The sequence below is a fragment of the Eubalaena glacialis genome, chromosome 17 (genome assembly GCF_028564815.1).
Source record: "Eubalaena glacialis isolate mEubGla1 chromosome 17, mEubGla1.1.hap2.+ XY, whole genome shotgun sequence".
In the NCBI taxonomy this organism is placed as follows: domain Eukaryota; kingdom Metazoa; phylum Chordata; class Mammalia; order Artiodactyla; family Balaenidae; genus Eubalaena; species Eubalaena glacialis.
In genome coordinates, this window is record NC_083732.1 from 80,522,268 (window position 1) to 80,537,855 (window position 15,588).

Consider the following 15,588-nt stretch of genomic DNA (forward strand, 5'->3'; position numbering starts at 1 on the left):
TCAATTATAAATTTAATGGCTTGGCGCATTAAATGAGACAAAAATAATGAGAATTGAGTCCTTAGCTCAGATGTGCAAGATGGATTCCTTATTTGTTTTCTGTAAATCAACTTCCCTTCTGAGGCACCAGTCATCAGGCTGGCAGAAAAGTTAATCTCATTCTTTCTTGGGGTTTCCTTTCCCCCTGAGGTTATGGCCAAAGGCAGGGAGGGTCCTCTGTAGAACACCCCCAGGCAAGGGAAGCTGTTAGGAGGCGAACCCATCTAGTCTGTGGTAGGCAGTTTTTAAAGATGGCCCTCAAGGATCCTTACAGAATTCCCTCCCCTTGAGTGTGGGCTGAAGCTAATAATTTGCTTCTCCTAAATAGAATAAGACAACAGGTGATGGGTTGCCACCACTATGATTAGGTCACAAAAGATGGCGGCATCCGTCTTGCTGGGCTCTCTGTAACCTTCTGGGCTTACACACTTGGATGGAGCAAGCTGCCATGTTGGAGAAGCACATGTGGCAAGGATCTGAAAGTTGTCTCAAAAGCCAGTGAGGAACTGTGGTCCTGAGTCTACAAGCCAAGAATGCAGCCAACAACCACTGTGAGCTTGAAAGTAGGATGGTGGTTGCCAGGGGCTGGGAGGAGGGGGAAACAGGGGAGTGTTGGTCAAAGGATACAAAGTTTCAGTTATGAAAGATGACTAAGTCCTAGAGATCTACTGAACAGCATAATACCTGAGGTAGCAATAGAGACTCTGCATTTTTAACCAGCTCCAGGTGAAAACGCTGCTGGTCCAGGGGCTGTTTTTTGATGGGCAGGATGCTAGTGAATGCATTTTGGGCAATGCTAATATAACTTGGTGCGTGTGATGAATTAATTTAAAAATACTATAAGCAATAAATAAACACACCTGCATCCTTATTTAAATCCTTCAAGTACTCATGATCTCCCTTCCTACCTAAGCCTCACCCGCCTCTGGTATTCTGTGTTCCATCAGATGGCATCACCTTCCATTCTACTGCTCAGGTCAGGAAACTAGGAGGAATCAACACTATCCCCTCTGTAGCCCTTGAATGAGACACACTCTCCATCTCCACTGCCAGCTCTGGAGCTCCAGAGGCCACCTTCTCTTGTCTGGACTTCGGTACCAACTTTCTGTCACCGGCCTCTCTCCAATATATTCTCCAAGCCACAGCCAGAATGATCTCTGCTGTGTAAATATCTGACTATGTTGCTCCTCTGATTAAATCCTTCAGTGGCTTGTCTTTGCTCCTCTCTCAGATCAAAATCTCTTGTAATACCTACAAGGTCCTGTGGGGTGCAGTCCTACCTATTTTCCAGCCTTTTCCCTTTCCTCACCACACCCCATCTTTGTAGAATTCAACCACTGTGGCTATTTTTTCAGGTTCTCGAGCTTGGTCCTACCTCAAGCTTTTTGAACACGCTATTTCCATTGCCCCTGGCCATCTCCTTCCCCAGCCTCTGTCTCTCCTGTTCATCTTTTAGGTGCAAATAGTTCTTTCTCTGAGCAGCCTCTCTGACCTCCCAGATCAGGTTCTAGGTCTCACAGCTGACTGTACTTTTCCTTTGGAACATGTATCACAATTGCTGTAAATGGACCAGGTTTTTATTGATATTTATCTCTCATGCTATACTGTGAGCTTTGGGAGAATAGGAACCATGATTTTCTAGTTTGGTATTGCGGTTTCTATGTTTGGCATCGTGTCTGGTGCACAGTAGGCACTTAATAATGAATGAATAGGATTTGACACCTTCTAAGTCTGGCTGGGCTCTTTGCCACATAGCACAGAACTTTATGGGGGCCAGAAGGAGATACACGGGCCAATGCCTGGAAAGACTAATGATCTTAGTCTTAGAAGGAGATGGAGGCCAGCCATTGTATCACAATTATGCTATAGTAAAAGTCAAAGCCCAAATCTTAGTGGCTTGTAGCAATGATCAGGTACCGTCCCGCGTGGTGGCTTTATGTGTCAATGTGGGTAAGCCGACCATATGTCCCAGAATTCCTTTCTTTGTATGTCCCTGGTTAGGATGGGCCACAAGTGCAGTTAGTGCAAGAGTTGGAAGGTGAGAATTTATCAGGAGCCATGGTGGTCCTTGGAAGGTCCACGTGGCTCAGGCTTCGTTGCCACTCCTACAAATGTTCACAGATCTGCTGGCTCACTGCATGCACTGGGCCCAAAGCTCCAGTCCCTGGGGGATTGCTTCGTTCAGCTTCCCAAATCCTGGTCCAGAAGTGAGTGTGTCTCCACAGCAGGGCATCCACGGCCATGAAGTTGGAGGTTTAGAGATGGGAAGAGGCCAACGTGGGTTTCAGTGATAGACAGAGTCACGTTCCAACTGGTTCTTCAGGGATTCCAGTGGTCCCCACTCACCCCACTTCCTTTGATCCTGAGCAACTGTCCTACAATGTCAGGTTCAGCACCCCTGGAACAGCCAAATAGACTGAAACTCTCTCGCCAGTGTCTAAAATTGTCTAAGATTCTCCTCTCCCTCAAAAACCTAACACGGAGAAACTATAAAAATAGAATATGTATATCTAACATAATTTCAGAGGGTCTGGAACACTCTTGGTTCACAACCTGGCCCCCATACACAGAGGGCAAGGAGACACCAAAGAAAGAGGCAGAGAACTCCAGGTGGGTATGTGGTAGGTTGACTAAACAAGGGAACTTACCTGCGAGGCTTGTCTTGGGCGCTGCAAGACGAGTATATCTCTGCACGCACCTGCCTGAATCTCCAAAGTTTATATGGAGGTTTTAAGAGGGTTCAGTCACGTATTCAGTCCAGATGGTCCCAACAACATCTTACTCTCTCAGGGCTGCATCCTTGAAAATGGCTCCCACTGCTGGAACAGCAGGCAGAACAAACATTCCCAAGACAGGGGAGAGGATGAGGAGCCTCCCATTAGCCAGGTCCAGCCCACGGGTCACCCTTTGGTCATGTCCTCTCCATGACCTCCTCCAGCAACCATGCATTCCCTGTAGCAACTTTATAAGCAAACAGTAAGTAGCATGATTTTTCTTCCTATTGTGAGGATGATCAGTTGCATATGTTTACACTGTTCATTTCGGTAACTCACATCATTCTGCTAGCCAACTGCCTGATCAGTGGTAAACAACGGCAATAGGGTTTTTTTTTCCAACATATATTTAATCACACTGCATTTTCACAGACTTTCTATTGTCACCAAAAGAAGATTCTTTCCCTTCTAAAAGCAATTCTCTTAAATAACAATAATAATTATACCTGCAAAAGTAAAATAAAGTCATCTAAGATTCAACGCTTACTTTAAAAAATTATGTATTCTACATCATTCCTGGTGGTTCTGCTTCTTTGCTTGAATCTGACCAACACATCTTGCCCTATGTTGGCTGCAAGTTGGCTATAGCTCTGTCCCTCATGCCTTTATTCCAGAAGCCAGGCTGGAGGATCAGCCGCTATGAGGGACATGTCTTTCTCAACGCAGAGAGGGAACAAAAGAGCCGGCAGAAGTACGTAAAGCCTCTCAAAACTTCTTTTCAGGGCTGGCATCTGAAATTTCCACTCATACTTTATTGGCCAAAGAGGATCGTGTGGCCAAGCTCAAAGTCAGTAGGGTAAGGACACATCTCCATGGGGAGGCACTGCAATCACAGGGCGATGAGTGGAGACGGGAGCAGACGTATGCAGAGAGGCAAGGGAATAACTTGAAATAATTATGTAATTTGCAGTCCTCCATCTCTGTCATAAATATTTACCTCCCTCTCTCACTTTCAAAAATGCTGAGAGGATGTATTTCCACAGAGGATACCCCCCAGTGCTGTTCAATCATGGCAACAGATTTCAAATCTAGAGTCTTCTAATATTTCTATATTGATTCCTTTTGACATGGAGACTTTTGAACCACCTTGCTCCCTACACCCAACATTCGATACTGGAAGAGGGACAGAATAATTTCCACCCAAACTTTCCTGTTTAGAAAGGGGCATAATGGCAGACACACAGCAGTGGCTGTTCCATGGAAATTCTGTAACTGAATGGTCAGACATTGCAAGAGTCCTACACCCTGTGGATGGAAAATGCTCCTGATAAGGCCCTGATTCTGCTCCCTGGGTGGGGTAACCCAGGCAATTGTTTTGTGGCTCCTGCTTCACCCTCTGGAAAGTAAAATTCACTCCTTTTCCTTACTCTCCTTGGTTACCTCTGGAGATAAGAGAATATGATTTCCTTGGCAGCCGAGCAACTTTCTAAGCCTACTTTCGTTCCTGGAAGTTGGAAAGTGGAAGAGGTCCTTTGAAGCTTTAAATTGTCATCATCTCTTTGATATCAAGCTAGTACCTCTTTGGCTGGACAGTCTATCAAAAACGTAGTCAACTGTTTTTTATTTATTTGATTCCTGTCAACTCCCTGTGCCAATATCCTTACCTATAATTCTTTTGAGACATTTGCTTCTCTCTTTTTAATTGCTGGCACCTTGAATTTGTCAGACTACCCGTTTCTTGGGTATTTGTCATGTGTCATATGCATAGTTTATGGACACTGTCTTGGAAGATATTTCAAATTGTTTGGTTTTGTGAGTAATAGATGCTGTCGGCAATATGAATTGTGATCAGATTGTAAGACCAGAATGCCAATAGGGGGTTATTTTGCCTGTAGGTACTATGGGGGTAGGGATGGGGATTTACATATAAATATTTGGAGAGCATGATAATTCAGTTGTGAGTGATACACTAAGAAAAGACAAAGAAATCAGAAAAATGGCCAGCCAGGATAGATCTGGATTTAATTAAACTGGTTCACTTTAATTCCCTTGTAATAATACTAGAGTATCACATGTTCAGATGGTGATAGAAGAATGAAATCTCTAATGATTTCTTCTGATTTTCAGAGCTTACAATTCAACACAGATTCATCACAATACTTTTATTATTTGCCTTTACATTCATTCATTTTTTAAAAAGTTTTCATTGAAGTATATTTGGTTTACGATATTGTGTTAGTTTCAGCTATACAGCAAAGTGAATCAGTTATACGTATACATATATCAACTCTTTTTTTAGATTCATTCTCCATATAGGTCATTACAGAGTATTGAGTAGGGTTACCTGTGCTATACAGTAGGTCCTTATTAGTTATTTATTTTTTATATATAGTAGTGTGTATATGTCAATCCCAGTCTCCCAATTTATCCCTCCCCCCCTTACCCCCTGGTAACCATAAGTTTGTATTCTGAATCTGTGACTCTATTTCTGTTTTGTAGATAAGTTCACTTGTACCCTTTTTTTGGTTCCACATATAAGCGACATCATATGATATTTGTCTTTAACTGATGTTCTCAAACTTCCTTTGTTGCTAATGTGTCTTTTTAGGATTTGTACAATAATTCTTGCAAATAGTCTCTTAAAAATGCTCTAGGTATGTCCTTACTGTGTGCTCAGAGCTCATATTCTAATTGCAGTGGGAATACCTTTTTTAAAGAGAGAGAGAGAGATGGAGAGAGACAAGAGACAGACTGAGAAACTGGGGGGCGGGGGGGACAGTTTTTAGAGGAGGAGGATCGAGAGAGACTGATTAGTTAGTGAAAACCCGGTAATAAAGTCTTAATAAAAGCTTGCATTCTTGGCAGCAAGAACAGCTTCTTACTCATCTCCGTAAGCCCCAGCAGCAAACACAGGACTTGAAGCAAAGTAAGTCTTCAGAAAAATGTGTGTTTTCATGGAATCACAGCGAGTGAAACTGGGAGTACCCTCAGAGATTACAGCAACTGGGTATAAGGGTCCCTGGGAAAGGTGAAAAAGGAACATTTGGAAACACCTGGCATTTGTACCTCAATTATCATTTGCAAAACACATACAGCTGGTTCTTTCTAATTTAATCCTCATTACAGCTCTGTGAAGTAGATTTAAGATTCTCACTTACGTGTGAGGAAAGGAAAATCAGAGAAGTGTCTAGACCTCAACCACTCTGGTGATGGTGTCAGGTCTAACATCCAATTCCTGGTCTTTTTCCAAATCCCTGGCTCTCATACGCTTTCTATTTTAAGTTGCCATTAAAAAACAACAGCAAGAAATAAGGTAATGGATTTGATTTCCTTCAAATTTATAGTCTCCTATGATCTGCATGATACCCATAGTTCTGAAAATAAATAAATAAATAAAAAGGAAAGAAAATAAAGAAAATCAAAGGATGTTTACCTTTGTCTTGGGGAAACTGGCTCTGTTGAATGTTTTGCAAACTACAAATGAGGAAGTAATCTAATACCCGTCCACGAAGTTGGATTGCCTCAGTATTTTTTTACTAAGGCAGAACCGCGGACTGTGGCAATGCATGTGCTAACAAGTTCTCTGCCCCAGTCCAGCCCTCTCCCCTCCCCCACGGGGAGAACTCTCTTTCATCTGAGTGTCTGGCAGTTACCTTGGAGATGTTGGTATTGTTTTCTGGTCCTGACCAAAAGGACAGACACTTAGTTAAATTGCAAGTGACCAGTTAGAGCACATATCCTAACCCTGCATATTCCTGCATGCTGACGCTTACACTGTATAAGGATGACCTATTAGTGTGTTGGTCTGCTCGACTACACTGTTAAGTGCCTTATGATCAGGAAATAAGATTTTTCATCCTTATGCTCCTTGGGCCTAGCACTGAACTTGGCACATTGCAGATGTTCAATAAATGCTGTGGGAAAGAATTGGAAGTAGAATGCTGTTTTTTATTTGTCAGAGCTTGAATCAAAACCATAAAGAGTATGCATCAACAGATGAGTGGATAAAGAAGATGTGGTACATATGGAATGGAATATAATGGACTACCACTCAGCCATAAAAAAGAATGAAATTTTGCCATTTGCAGCAACATGGATGGACTTGGTATTACGCTAAGTGAAATAAGTCAGACAGAGATAGACAAATACTGTATGATATCACTTATATGTGGAATCCAAAAAATACAAGAACTAGTGAATATAACAAAAAAGAAGCAGACTCAGAGATATAGAGAACAAACCAGTGGTTACCAGTGGGGAGAGAGAAAGGGGAGGGACAATATAAGGGTAAGGATTAAGAGTTATAAACAGGTGTAAAATAAGCTACAAGACTATAATGTGCAACATGGGGAATATAGCCAATATTTTATGATAACTATAAATGGAGTATAACCTTTAAAAATTGTGAATCACTATATTGTACCCCTGTAACTTATTTAATATTGTACATCAACTATACATCAATTAAAAAAACCTGTAAAGAACCATAGGGAAATAATAATTTTGGAGTCTGTATAGAATCTTATTTGAAGCTTACTCATCCTTCAAAGCGTATTTCAAATGCCACTTCCTCTATGCAGTCTTCCTTGATTTGCTGAGTCAGAATGAGCACAGTCCTATAGTATCTCTATTTCAAAATGATTCATATTTAGCTTCATACTGTACTTGGTTGTTTCTGTATCCACCTCCCCATCACAGCAAGTTCCCTTAGCTTTGGATGCCTCATTTTGTTTTTCTTCCTGTTCTCTCATTCTGCATCACCCAGTTTCTAGTATTAAGCAGAACATCAACAAAAGTTTGTTGAGTGATTAAGCAAGTACCTGAAAGATAAAAGAATGAGTGCACGCAGGCATGCTGTCTGCCATGTTTGAGAATGCCACTGAATTGCGGCTAGCTCCATTCACAAGGAAAATAATGGCCACTAAGAGGTTAAAAGTGTTCACTATTTGGTTAACTGTCAGTTTGTATACTTGCTATGTTCTGTTGCCTACCTTCTCTTCCCCCAGTTTTAACAATCCCCAGCAGAGCATTCTACATTACAGAGATTTGCCTGTAAAAGCAAATACCTAAGTAATTAGGAATATGAATGTTAGGTCAAACTCTTACTAGATTTGTCTCTCATTTGGCTTGGTTTTCTATCTTTGCAAACCAAGAAGAGTAATCTCAATTTCGTTGAATGGCTATAAATTATCATTTGGAGTTACAGTCAGTATAAGCCAGTTGCAATGGATATTAGTTGTTTTTGTTGTCTGGCTCCCATTTTCTTTCAAGTAACAGCACCTCAATTTTCTTTAAAAGACCCACTTATTCCCATCTCTCAGTCCCTGAGGTTGGGGCCGGTCTCCACTTCCACCTGCCTGATTGGGGATTGGACCCAGGTTCAAGACAAATCAGTATAAGTCATTCCCACGGCCACCATGCTTGGTTCAGAATTGGGCACCTGACAATTTAGGCCAATGAGAGAATGACTTCTAGGACTTGTTTCTATGTTCATCAGGATGTTGCAGTGACGAGTCTGAAGTTGTTGGGGGCCTGGATGTGGATCCCAAGAATCAAGCCAACCCATAGGAAGCAGAGTGAAAGATGTTATCATTTGATCCCTGAATCAGAAGGCAAAATATACCTCATCCGTTTTCAATTCCACAAACATAAATTCCATTTATGCCTAAGCCTGTTTGCATTGAATTTCAGTCCCATACAACCACAAGACTCCTAACACACTGCAGGTCTGAAACTTCCGTGTACATAGGAATGATTTAGGATGGCTTTTAAAATACAGGTTTCCGGTCTCTAAGACCAAGATACAGGTTAGGGCCCATGAACTTGCATTTTAACAAACAGCCTGGGTGCATCTAATGCAGATGATTGATGGACCAATGCTTGAGAAACACTGAGAGAGTTCATGGAAGTGATAACAGTAAACAACAATAACCAGAATCAGAGGAGTTTCGAAGTATCAACATAGTAGCTGAAAGTAAAGAGCCCATCCTTTGTTCCAGTATCACAAACGGGAAAATCCATTGGGGAATTAGGAGTTGATTTCACATTCAATGGGAAATATAATACTTTAGCAATGTGAGCAGAATGCTGTGTGTGAACATATGAGAGAGATGATATCTCCTTGTCACGTTCATACCTGGCCTAGGAGCTCAACTGCCAGAGATTAATTCTGGAACAACTATCACTTCTGGTCAGTTGATAAAAGGATATGGTGCTAGAGAGACAAGACAACTAAGTTCTTTGGCAGGTGAAGGATGTGATATTAGCGCCATTCTCAAAGATTTTAAAATGGAATAGGTAGATATGCCAAGGGTGTCTGTTGCAGTAGGTTAGGTTTCTACTAAACTAGTCTATTAAAAAAAATCTTTAAATTGCTTTGATTTTCTTCACTGATTATATATATTAAAGCAAACACACAAAATAGCTTTCTGTGTTTTGCATGTAATGAAGGAATATCTGGTATTTAGTAACGACTTCTCCCCTTAAAATAGGTATATACAGTTGTTAAGTATTCCAGGAGATATTATGGTTCCATATTCATATTTTTAATGTTGGAGAAATTTAGTTCAGTGATTTCTGCCTAAGGACCCTTGTTTCAAGATAATTTGCCCACTGCTTGTTTGGTTCCACTCAAACACAGCTGTAAGTTCTTTCTAAATTTGGAGATGAAGTGACTGATGGCTAACATTTACCATCTGGACGAGGGGTGTGTTGGGTACGAGAGGAGAGGGGACATAGTGATGCATAGCTTCACTGTATGGCTGGGGAGTCATCTCCAGACTTTTCTATACAGTATCTTGTATCCCTTCCCTGGTTCTGACCTTTGACTTTGTAGGGTCAAAAGCAGCGATGATAGCCTATATGAGTTCTCTATCAGTCTTATCAGACTTAATGTCCCCTTTTTAGAGTTAATACTATGTCACATCTTCTGCACTCTTCCAAAATTAAATCCATAAATGAAATAATCAAGCTCCACATATTTTTAAAAAATCAATACAATGCCATAACAATAATGTGAGAATACATTTATGAAAGTAATTCACAATAAAAATAATATCTATCTCAGTACTTAAGTGGTCAGCCATGACTCATGAAGAGCCACAATGAAGCAGTCAAGTGCTAGTATGGAAATTTAGATTTATCCTGAATGTAACAGCTATAAAATGCAGAGTGATACAGGTGTGTTCTATCAGTGCCTCAAATACTATGAGTAGCTTTGCCATTGGTGGTATGATTTTTAAAAATGCAATAAACTCTTGGTAATATTCATACAAAGAGGACAGCCTTCCCTCATGTTATATAGTGGCCTCATTCCTCGAAAACTGAGCGCATATTAAAACCTTGCAAAAATACTTTGTGCTTATGTGTAAAACTGAGTTCTAGGCTCCGAAAATGATCAACAGGGTTTTTTTTTTAACCTACATGAAAGTTCGGAGGGCCATTCAAAAGTCATGTATGACCTGGGACAATTCTTCAAGGTATGGGACTGCATTGTGCATTTCAGGATGTCTAGTAGCCCTGGTCCCTCCCCATTAAGTTGAAGCAATGCCTTCCTCCAATCATGTGACAACTAAAAATATGCCTCCTCCGCCCATTCCCAAGGTGCCTTCTAAAGGACGGTATTGACTCCATTGCGGACACTCACCTATACAATCCATTCAAGCCAGGAATCATTTATTGATACATTAGACCCAATTTCCATTTATTTTCTTTCAAGTTACATTATTGGCGGGATCTCTTGTTAAGTCCCAATTAAAATGGAAGAATCATCTGTTCAGGGTAGACTGGTAGATTGTCAGCAAACTGTGGAAATTGGATAGAATCTGTGCTATCCTTTACATTATGTATTTTAGTTAAATCACAAATAACCTCAAATTTTCAGTGATGTAAAACAACAAATATTTATTTTTTTCTCACCTATTGGTTTGTGGGTCAGCAGGGATTTTGCCAGGGTTCAGTTAGTTAGCTCTGGGCTGAACGTTAGAAATTTGATTACTGGTATTGCCACTGTTGCTGGAGAAAATTTTCCTTATTTTGAACATCACCAGCAGCTTCTGATATATAGTTCTCAGTGAGAGAGTCTAATTGGTATAGCCAAGAATAGAACTTTAGCCGCAAGGGAAACAGGGAACATGAGTTTCTTATACTTTCATCTTATTTAGTGTGAGGTTGACTTTGCCCTAAGGCTCATAAGGTGGGTGTATATGTCAGTTTGCATTAGGTTATGCTGTGTAACAAACAACTCTCAAAATTTCAATAGCTTAAACCAACAAATATTTATTTTTTCCCTTATACTACATATCAGTTGTGGATTAGCATCATCATAATCTCTTTAGAATATGGGTTGTTAGAGCAGCCACCATCTCAAAAATTGCATTTCGCTGTGCCAGAGACAAAAAGCTTGGTGAACTGGATTTTTTAAATTACCAACTGGCTGTGACAAAACTCACTTCTAATTTCATTTTATTAGCCAAAGCAAATCAAATGGTCACATAGAAGTCTAAGGAGGGTGCAAAGTATAATCCTGTCATGTGGAATCTGGAAATATATGGTGTACTGTACTAATGACAACCATGATGGGAAATTTCCCAAACATGGAAAGGGATTTCAGATGCTGGTCAACCGAAAACCAAGAAGACAAATGTCCACTAGAGACTGTCTTATTTATATCTTTTCTGTATATTGCCATCCTCAGTGTAATTCAGTAGTTATTAGTAACATAGTAAGTGCTGATCGAACATCTGTTGAATAAGAGGATATGGATATGGTTGTTTAAATTACTGAATCTCACTATAATTGAAGCTTAAAGAGTGATACTTTGCTATTTTAACTGCACTCTGTAAAGCATGATAAATGTATTATTTGCATGCAGTGTTGCATTTAGAAAGCTTGAGAATCAGAGTGGCACACTGGAAAGAGAAAAAAGATGTTTATCTCAATATTGCTTTGAATGTGTTCACTTGTTGGTTTCCCCAAAGTGGGGACACTTTCTTCTGTGCGTAGTACAGAGTTTGGGATATGGTAAGTATTCAAGAAAAGTAGTTCTGCTGTCATTAGTTGTGTATTCTTAGGAAAGTCATGTCGATTTAGCCATAGGTTCTTGAGCCGCACACACACACACACACACACACACACACACGCAACACACACAGAATGTCTTAGTAATATTTGCCTTTTGTGTTGTAAGGATCTCCTAGACTATAAAGGAATACAATTGTGAGATTGTGGTTGTCATGTGATGTACTTACAGCACAGTGCCTGCCACTAAGCATTCATTCAATAGACGTTTATTTACTTTATAACAGTAACCATTTGCTCTATTCTTAATGTGGAATGGGGTGGATATCTAAGAAAGCGTGTAGTGTGCATTTACAAAAGTTTGCCCAGGGTGCTGGGATTGAGGAATTTTGAGAACCTGGTTCCTAACAAATCAACAACAATGACATTCAGTGGGCTTCGTCCTCATCTCCCAAAGGTCAAACACTTCTCAATTGGCAACGGGGTCCCGGGGCCCGCGTTCCTTCCTTCGTTAACCAGGGTCCCTCCCGCCAGCTGTCAGCCAACTGCCGCAAAGCCCCGCCTCCCAGGGCGGCCCTCCAATCGGCCGCACGGCCCGGGCCCAACCCTCTCGCGTCACGTGACGCGACCAGGCCCGCTTCCGGTTCGTCGCGGGCGGCTGACGTCGTCTGGGCCGGCGTCGCGTCAGGGCTGGCCGGTGGCGGAGGAGGCGATGGCAGCGGACACGGAGCGGGCTTGAGGGCTCGGACCTGCTCCCTCCCGCGCGACCTCGGGCCCGACCCCGCGCTGCGGCCCCAGCTCGCTCCGCTCCGCTCCTGCTCCCTCCCCGACCGCTGCCTGGGAGGAGGCGGAGGCGGAGTCCCGGGCCGGCCGTCCTGTTCGCGCCCCGGCTCGGCCCCGGACAGCCCGGCAACTGTGCAAAGAGGAGGCCGAGTCGGTAAGAGGCGGCGGCGCCCAGGGCCTGGAGGCCGCCTGGCCCCCGCCTGGCCGCCCGGGACACCCCAGCGCTGGTGTCTGTCTCTGGCCCGCTCCCCTCCCGCGTCCCTCTCCGTAACTTGCCGCCCCTATTGTCTGGGCGCCGCCGCTCCCTCTCCCCCTCCCTTCCTCCCCCCCCTGCCGAGGGCCGGACGGCTGTCAAACCTGGAGGCGTCTCCTGCACCCTGGCCGCCCGGTCTGAGCCTTTCCTGTCTGTCTCTGGTCAGCCCCCTCCCGCCCCGCATCACCTCCCCCCACCGTTTTTTTGGCCCCGCGGCCATTCTCTGACCATTGCTTCACTTTCCCAGGGTTGTATCTTCTTGCTGATTTACTCTTCCTTCCCGTTTGTCCGGTCCTCAGGTTTCACCACCCTTATATATTTTTGCTTTCTTGTTCGTTTTCCTTCCCGGTTTTTATTCCTCTCCGTTCTCTCCGTCCCCCTTTCTCTTTCTGCTTCAGGTTTTACCCGCCTCCCCCAATAGACTGTTTACTTGGTCTTACTTTTCCTTAATTCAGATCCCTCCCCATCTGCCCCTCTCCACCCAAGAAGAAGGAAATCTTTCCTTTTCTGGCACCTCATCCCGCAGTGTCACTGGGGGGGGGGGGATTTTATGTATTAACTTTGTCACTTCTTGTGGGTTCTAAGTTTGATCCTAGAAAATGTTAGTGTAACTTGTCAATTACCCCTAAGTTCTCCCTGTGAAGAGCAGCGGAAAAGGTGGATTACATTTCTACAAGTAACTGCCTTGTATGTTGCACACTGACCAGACCGCTCTTAAAAATATTCATACTACTGTTTCTTATGCACCAAACGCCCTCTGGCTGAGCCTACTGTTAACTTTAATGCATTAATCTTTGCTGCTGCCAGGGCAGGCAGGAGGATATCTCCCCCCCCTGCCCACCCCCCATGAGTATTTAAGTTTGATTTTACGTATTTTTATGACATGTATTGTTGTATTTGGCATATATGGCACGTATTTTCCCTTACTTAGCAGATTCTTTCTAAGAGGAAAGGGCAGTTGGTTTTTATGCTTGCTGTTTTGTCCCTTTTGAATTGTGACAAAACCATTGAAAAAACGTGACACAGTTGTGTGTTTTCTCTTTTAAATTGGGAGGGAGCATAGTCATATTACTAATTCTAAATTTCAAAACGGTTTTAGAGATTTCTCCTCTCCCCCAGTAGGTTTCCATTCCTGATTAAATATTATATTTTGATTGGGCTGTTGCAAAATGCATTCATATTCCCCAGGTGCTAGTTAGTGAAAAAGAGGCTACCTCAAGTGTGCTGGGTCGCCACTGGCCAAGAGGATTGTGAATATTCCACATGTCCGTGGTCTAGAGAGGAATAGGTATTCCTTTGTAGTTTTTTGTTTGTTTGAACGTACAACCGTTTTTATTGTCAGTGTGGGTACTGTCTATATTGAAATATAGTAGAAATAAATTCTCAGAGTTAAGAAATGTATGTATCATTGTTGCTTGTTGAATGTGAAGAAAAAGAAAGAAATTTCCTCTTCAAGTTTATATGTTAAATTAAAATTATTGAATCATGTGCTACCAAGGTGGGAGATCATAGGTAATGAAAAATCCTAATCACAAGAGGAATTACTAAATCTGCACTGGAAGAGTGTGTCTACTGTTTCTTCCATCATTGTGTTCTTTAGTGTGTTATCAAGTGTTTTATGTTACAAGGCACTCAATAAATATTTGTTGAAAAACTTGGTTAATTTGTTCTCTTAAGAATTTCAGTAGTCATATGCCAGAACACTCAATTGTACTGAGTTTTCAAAGACAGAAAAACATTTTCAGCTGTTATCCTGAAGAATTTTCTTGGGTATTTTCGAGTTAAAATTTAAAGCATTTTAGCCATTAGTTAGTTTTAATCCCCATCTATTCATTCTTTTAAAGTAGTTAGTTTTCTAATGTCCCTTTTCTTAATTTGTTGTTAAGATTGCCTGCAAGTTGTACAGTACTTTACCTAGAGATATTGGTAATCATCATTCAAATTTCTTAAAAATTTGGCAGTTATTTTAACTTCTCATGTAATGTTTAAAAAATTCTGTTTAATCCCTTGTGCCTTTTATGCATCAGAATCTAACTTTTTTTTTTTTTTCTCTTGAGGTAGTGAAAAGAGAATCCCGAAGAACAGGATCTCAAGATGAGTAAAAAGCCCCCAAATCGTCCTGGAATCACTTTTGAGATTGGTGCTCGTTTGGAGGCACTGGACTACTTACAAAAATGGTATGGAACATATGGAGCCCTTGACCTAAAGCATGATATCTGTAGTTTTACATGGGCTGGTTAATTGCTCTTCTTCTGACAGTGGCAGAAACATTAACTTGTTCACATTTTGAATAAACATATACATTGTTTTTTTAGTTTTCCTACTCTTCAGATTTTGCAGTTATCAGTACTCTTTTGTACTTAATATGAGCTCTGTGGGTGGTAGGAGGGAGAAGATTAATCCAGATAACCAGATTCCCAAGTTTTGGATAAAACTGGATGCAAATCTACTTTTCTTGGCCTGTGTCAGAGGTGGTCTTTCAGACTACAGACTATGTTGATGGTTAGCATAGCCGTCATTCACTATTCCACCTAAAACCAAAACCCAATTTACCTCCTCCTTCCCCAGAGTGCACTGACCTAAAGGCAGGTTGTTACTGTTTCCAGTTTTAAATGAGTAATCCTTTCTGGCCTTCTCTTATTTCTTCTCCTATACCCGCCATCTGTGATAAGGGGTGAATTCAGACACCTCCAACATACCCCTACATACAATGGTATAGGAGAAATTGGTTACCTAGGATAAAATCACCACCTGGAAAGGAGAGAAGGGGAAATAGCACAC

General features: G+C 41.8%; 1 protein-coding gene across 10 annotated transcripts in view; it reads left to right on the forward strand.

Annotated features, from left to right (window-relative positions):
• Positions 1–12,453: 12,453 nt before the first annotated feature.
• The window catches only part of PHF20L1 (PHD finger protein 20 like 1), a 75,626-nt gene continuing 72,491 nt past the window's right edge, over positions 12,454–15,588 (forward strand). For 7 of the 10 annotated variants that reach the window (XM_061171762.1, XM_061171767.1, XM_061171768.1 and 4 more), the window contains exons 1-2: positions 12,454–12,708; positions 14,865–14,984. In XM_061171762.1, the coding sequence (XP_061027745.1) occupies positions 14,902–14,984 (83 nt within the window). In that variant the 5' untranslated portion in view covers positions 12,454–12,708; positions 14,865–14,901. Of the gene's footprint in view, positions 12,709–14,032; positions 14,096–14,864; positions 14,985–15,588 lie in introns of those variants that run through there. The other 3 variants (XM_061171763.1, XM_061171764.1, XM_061171765.1) reach the window with 3 other exon arrangements.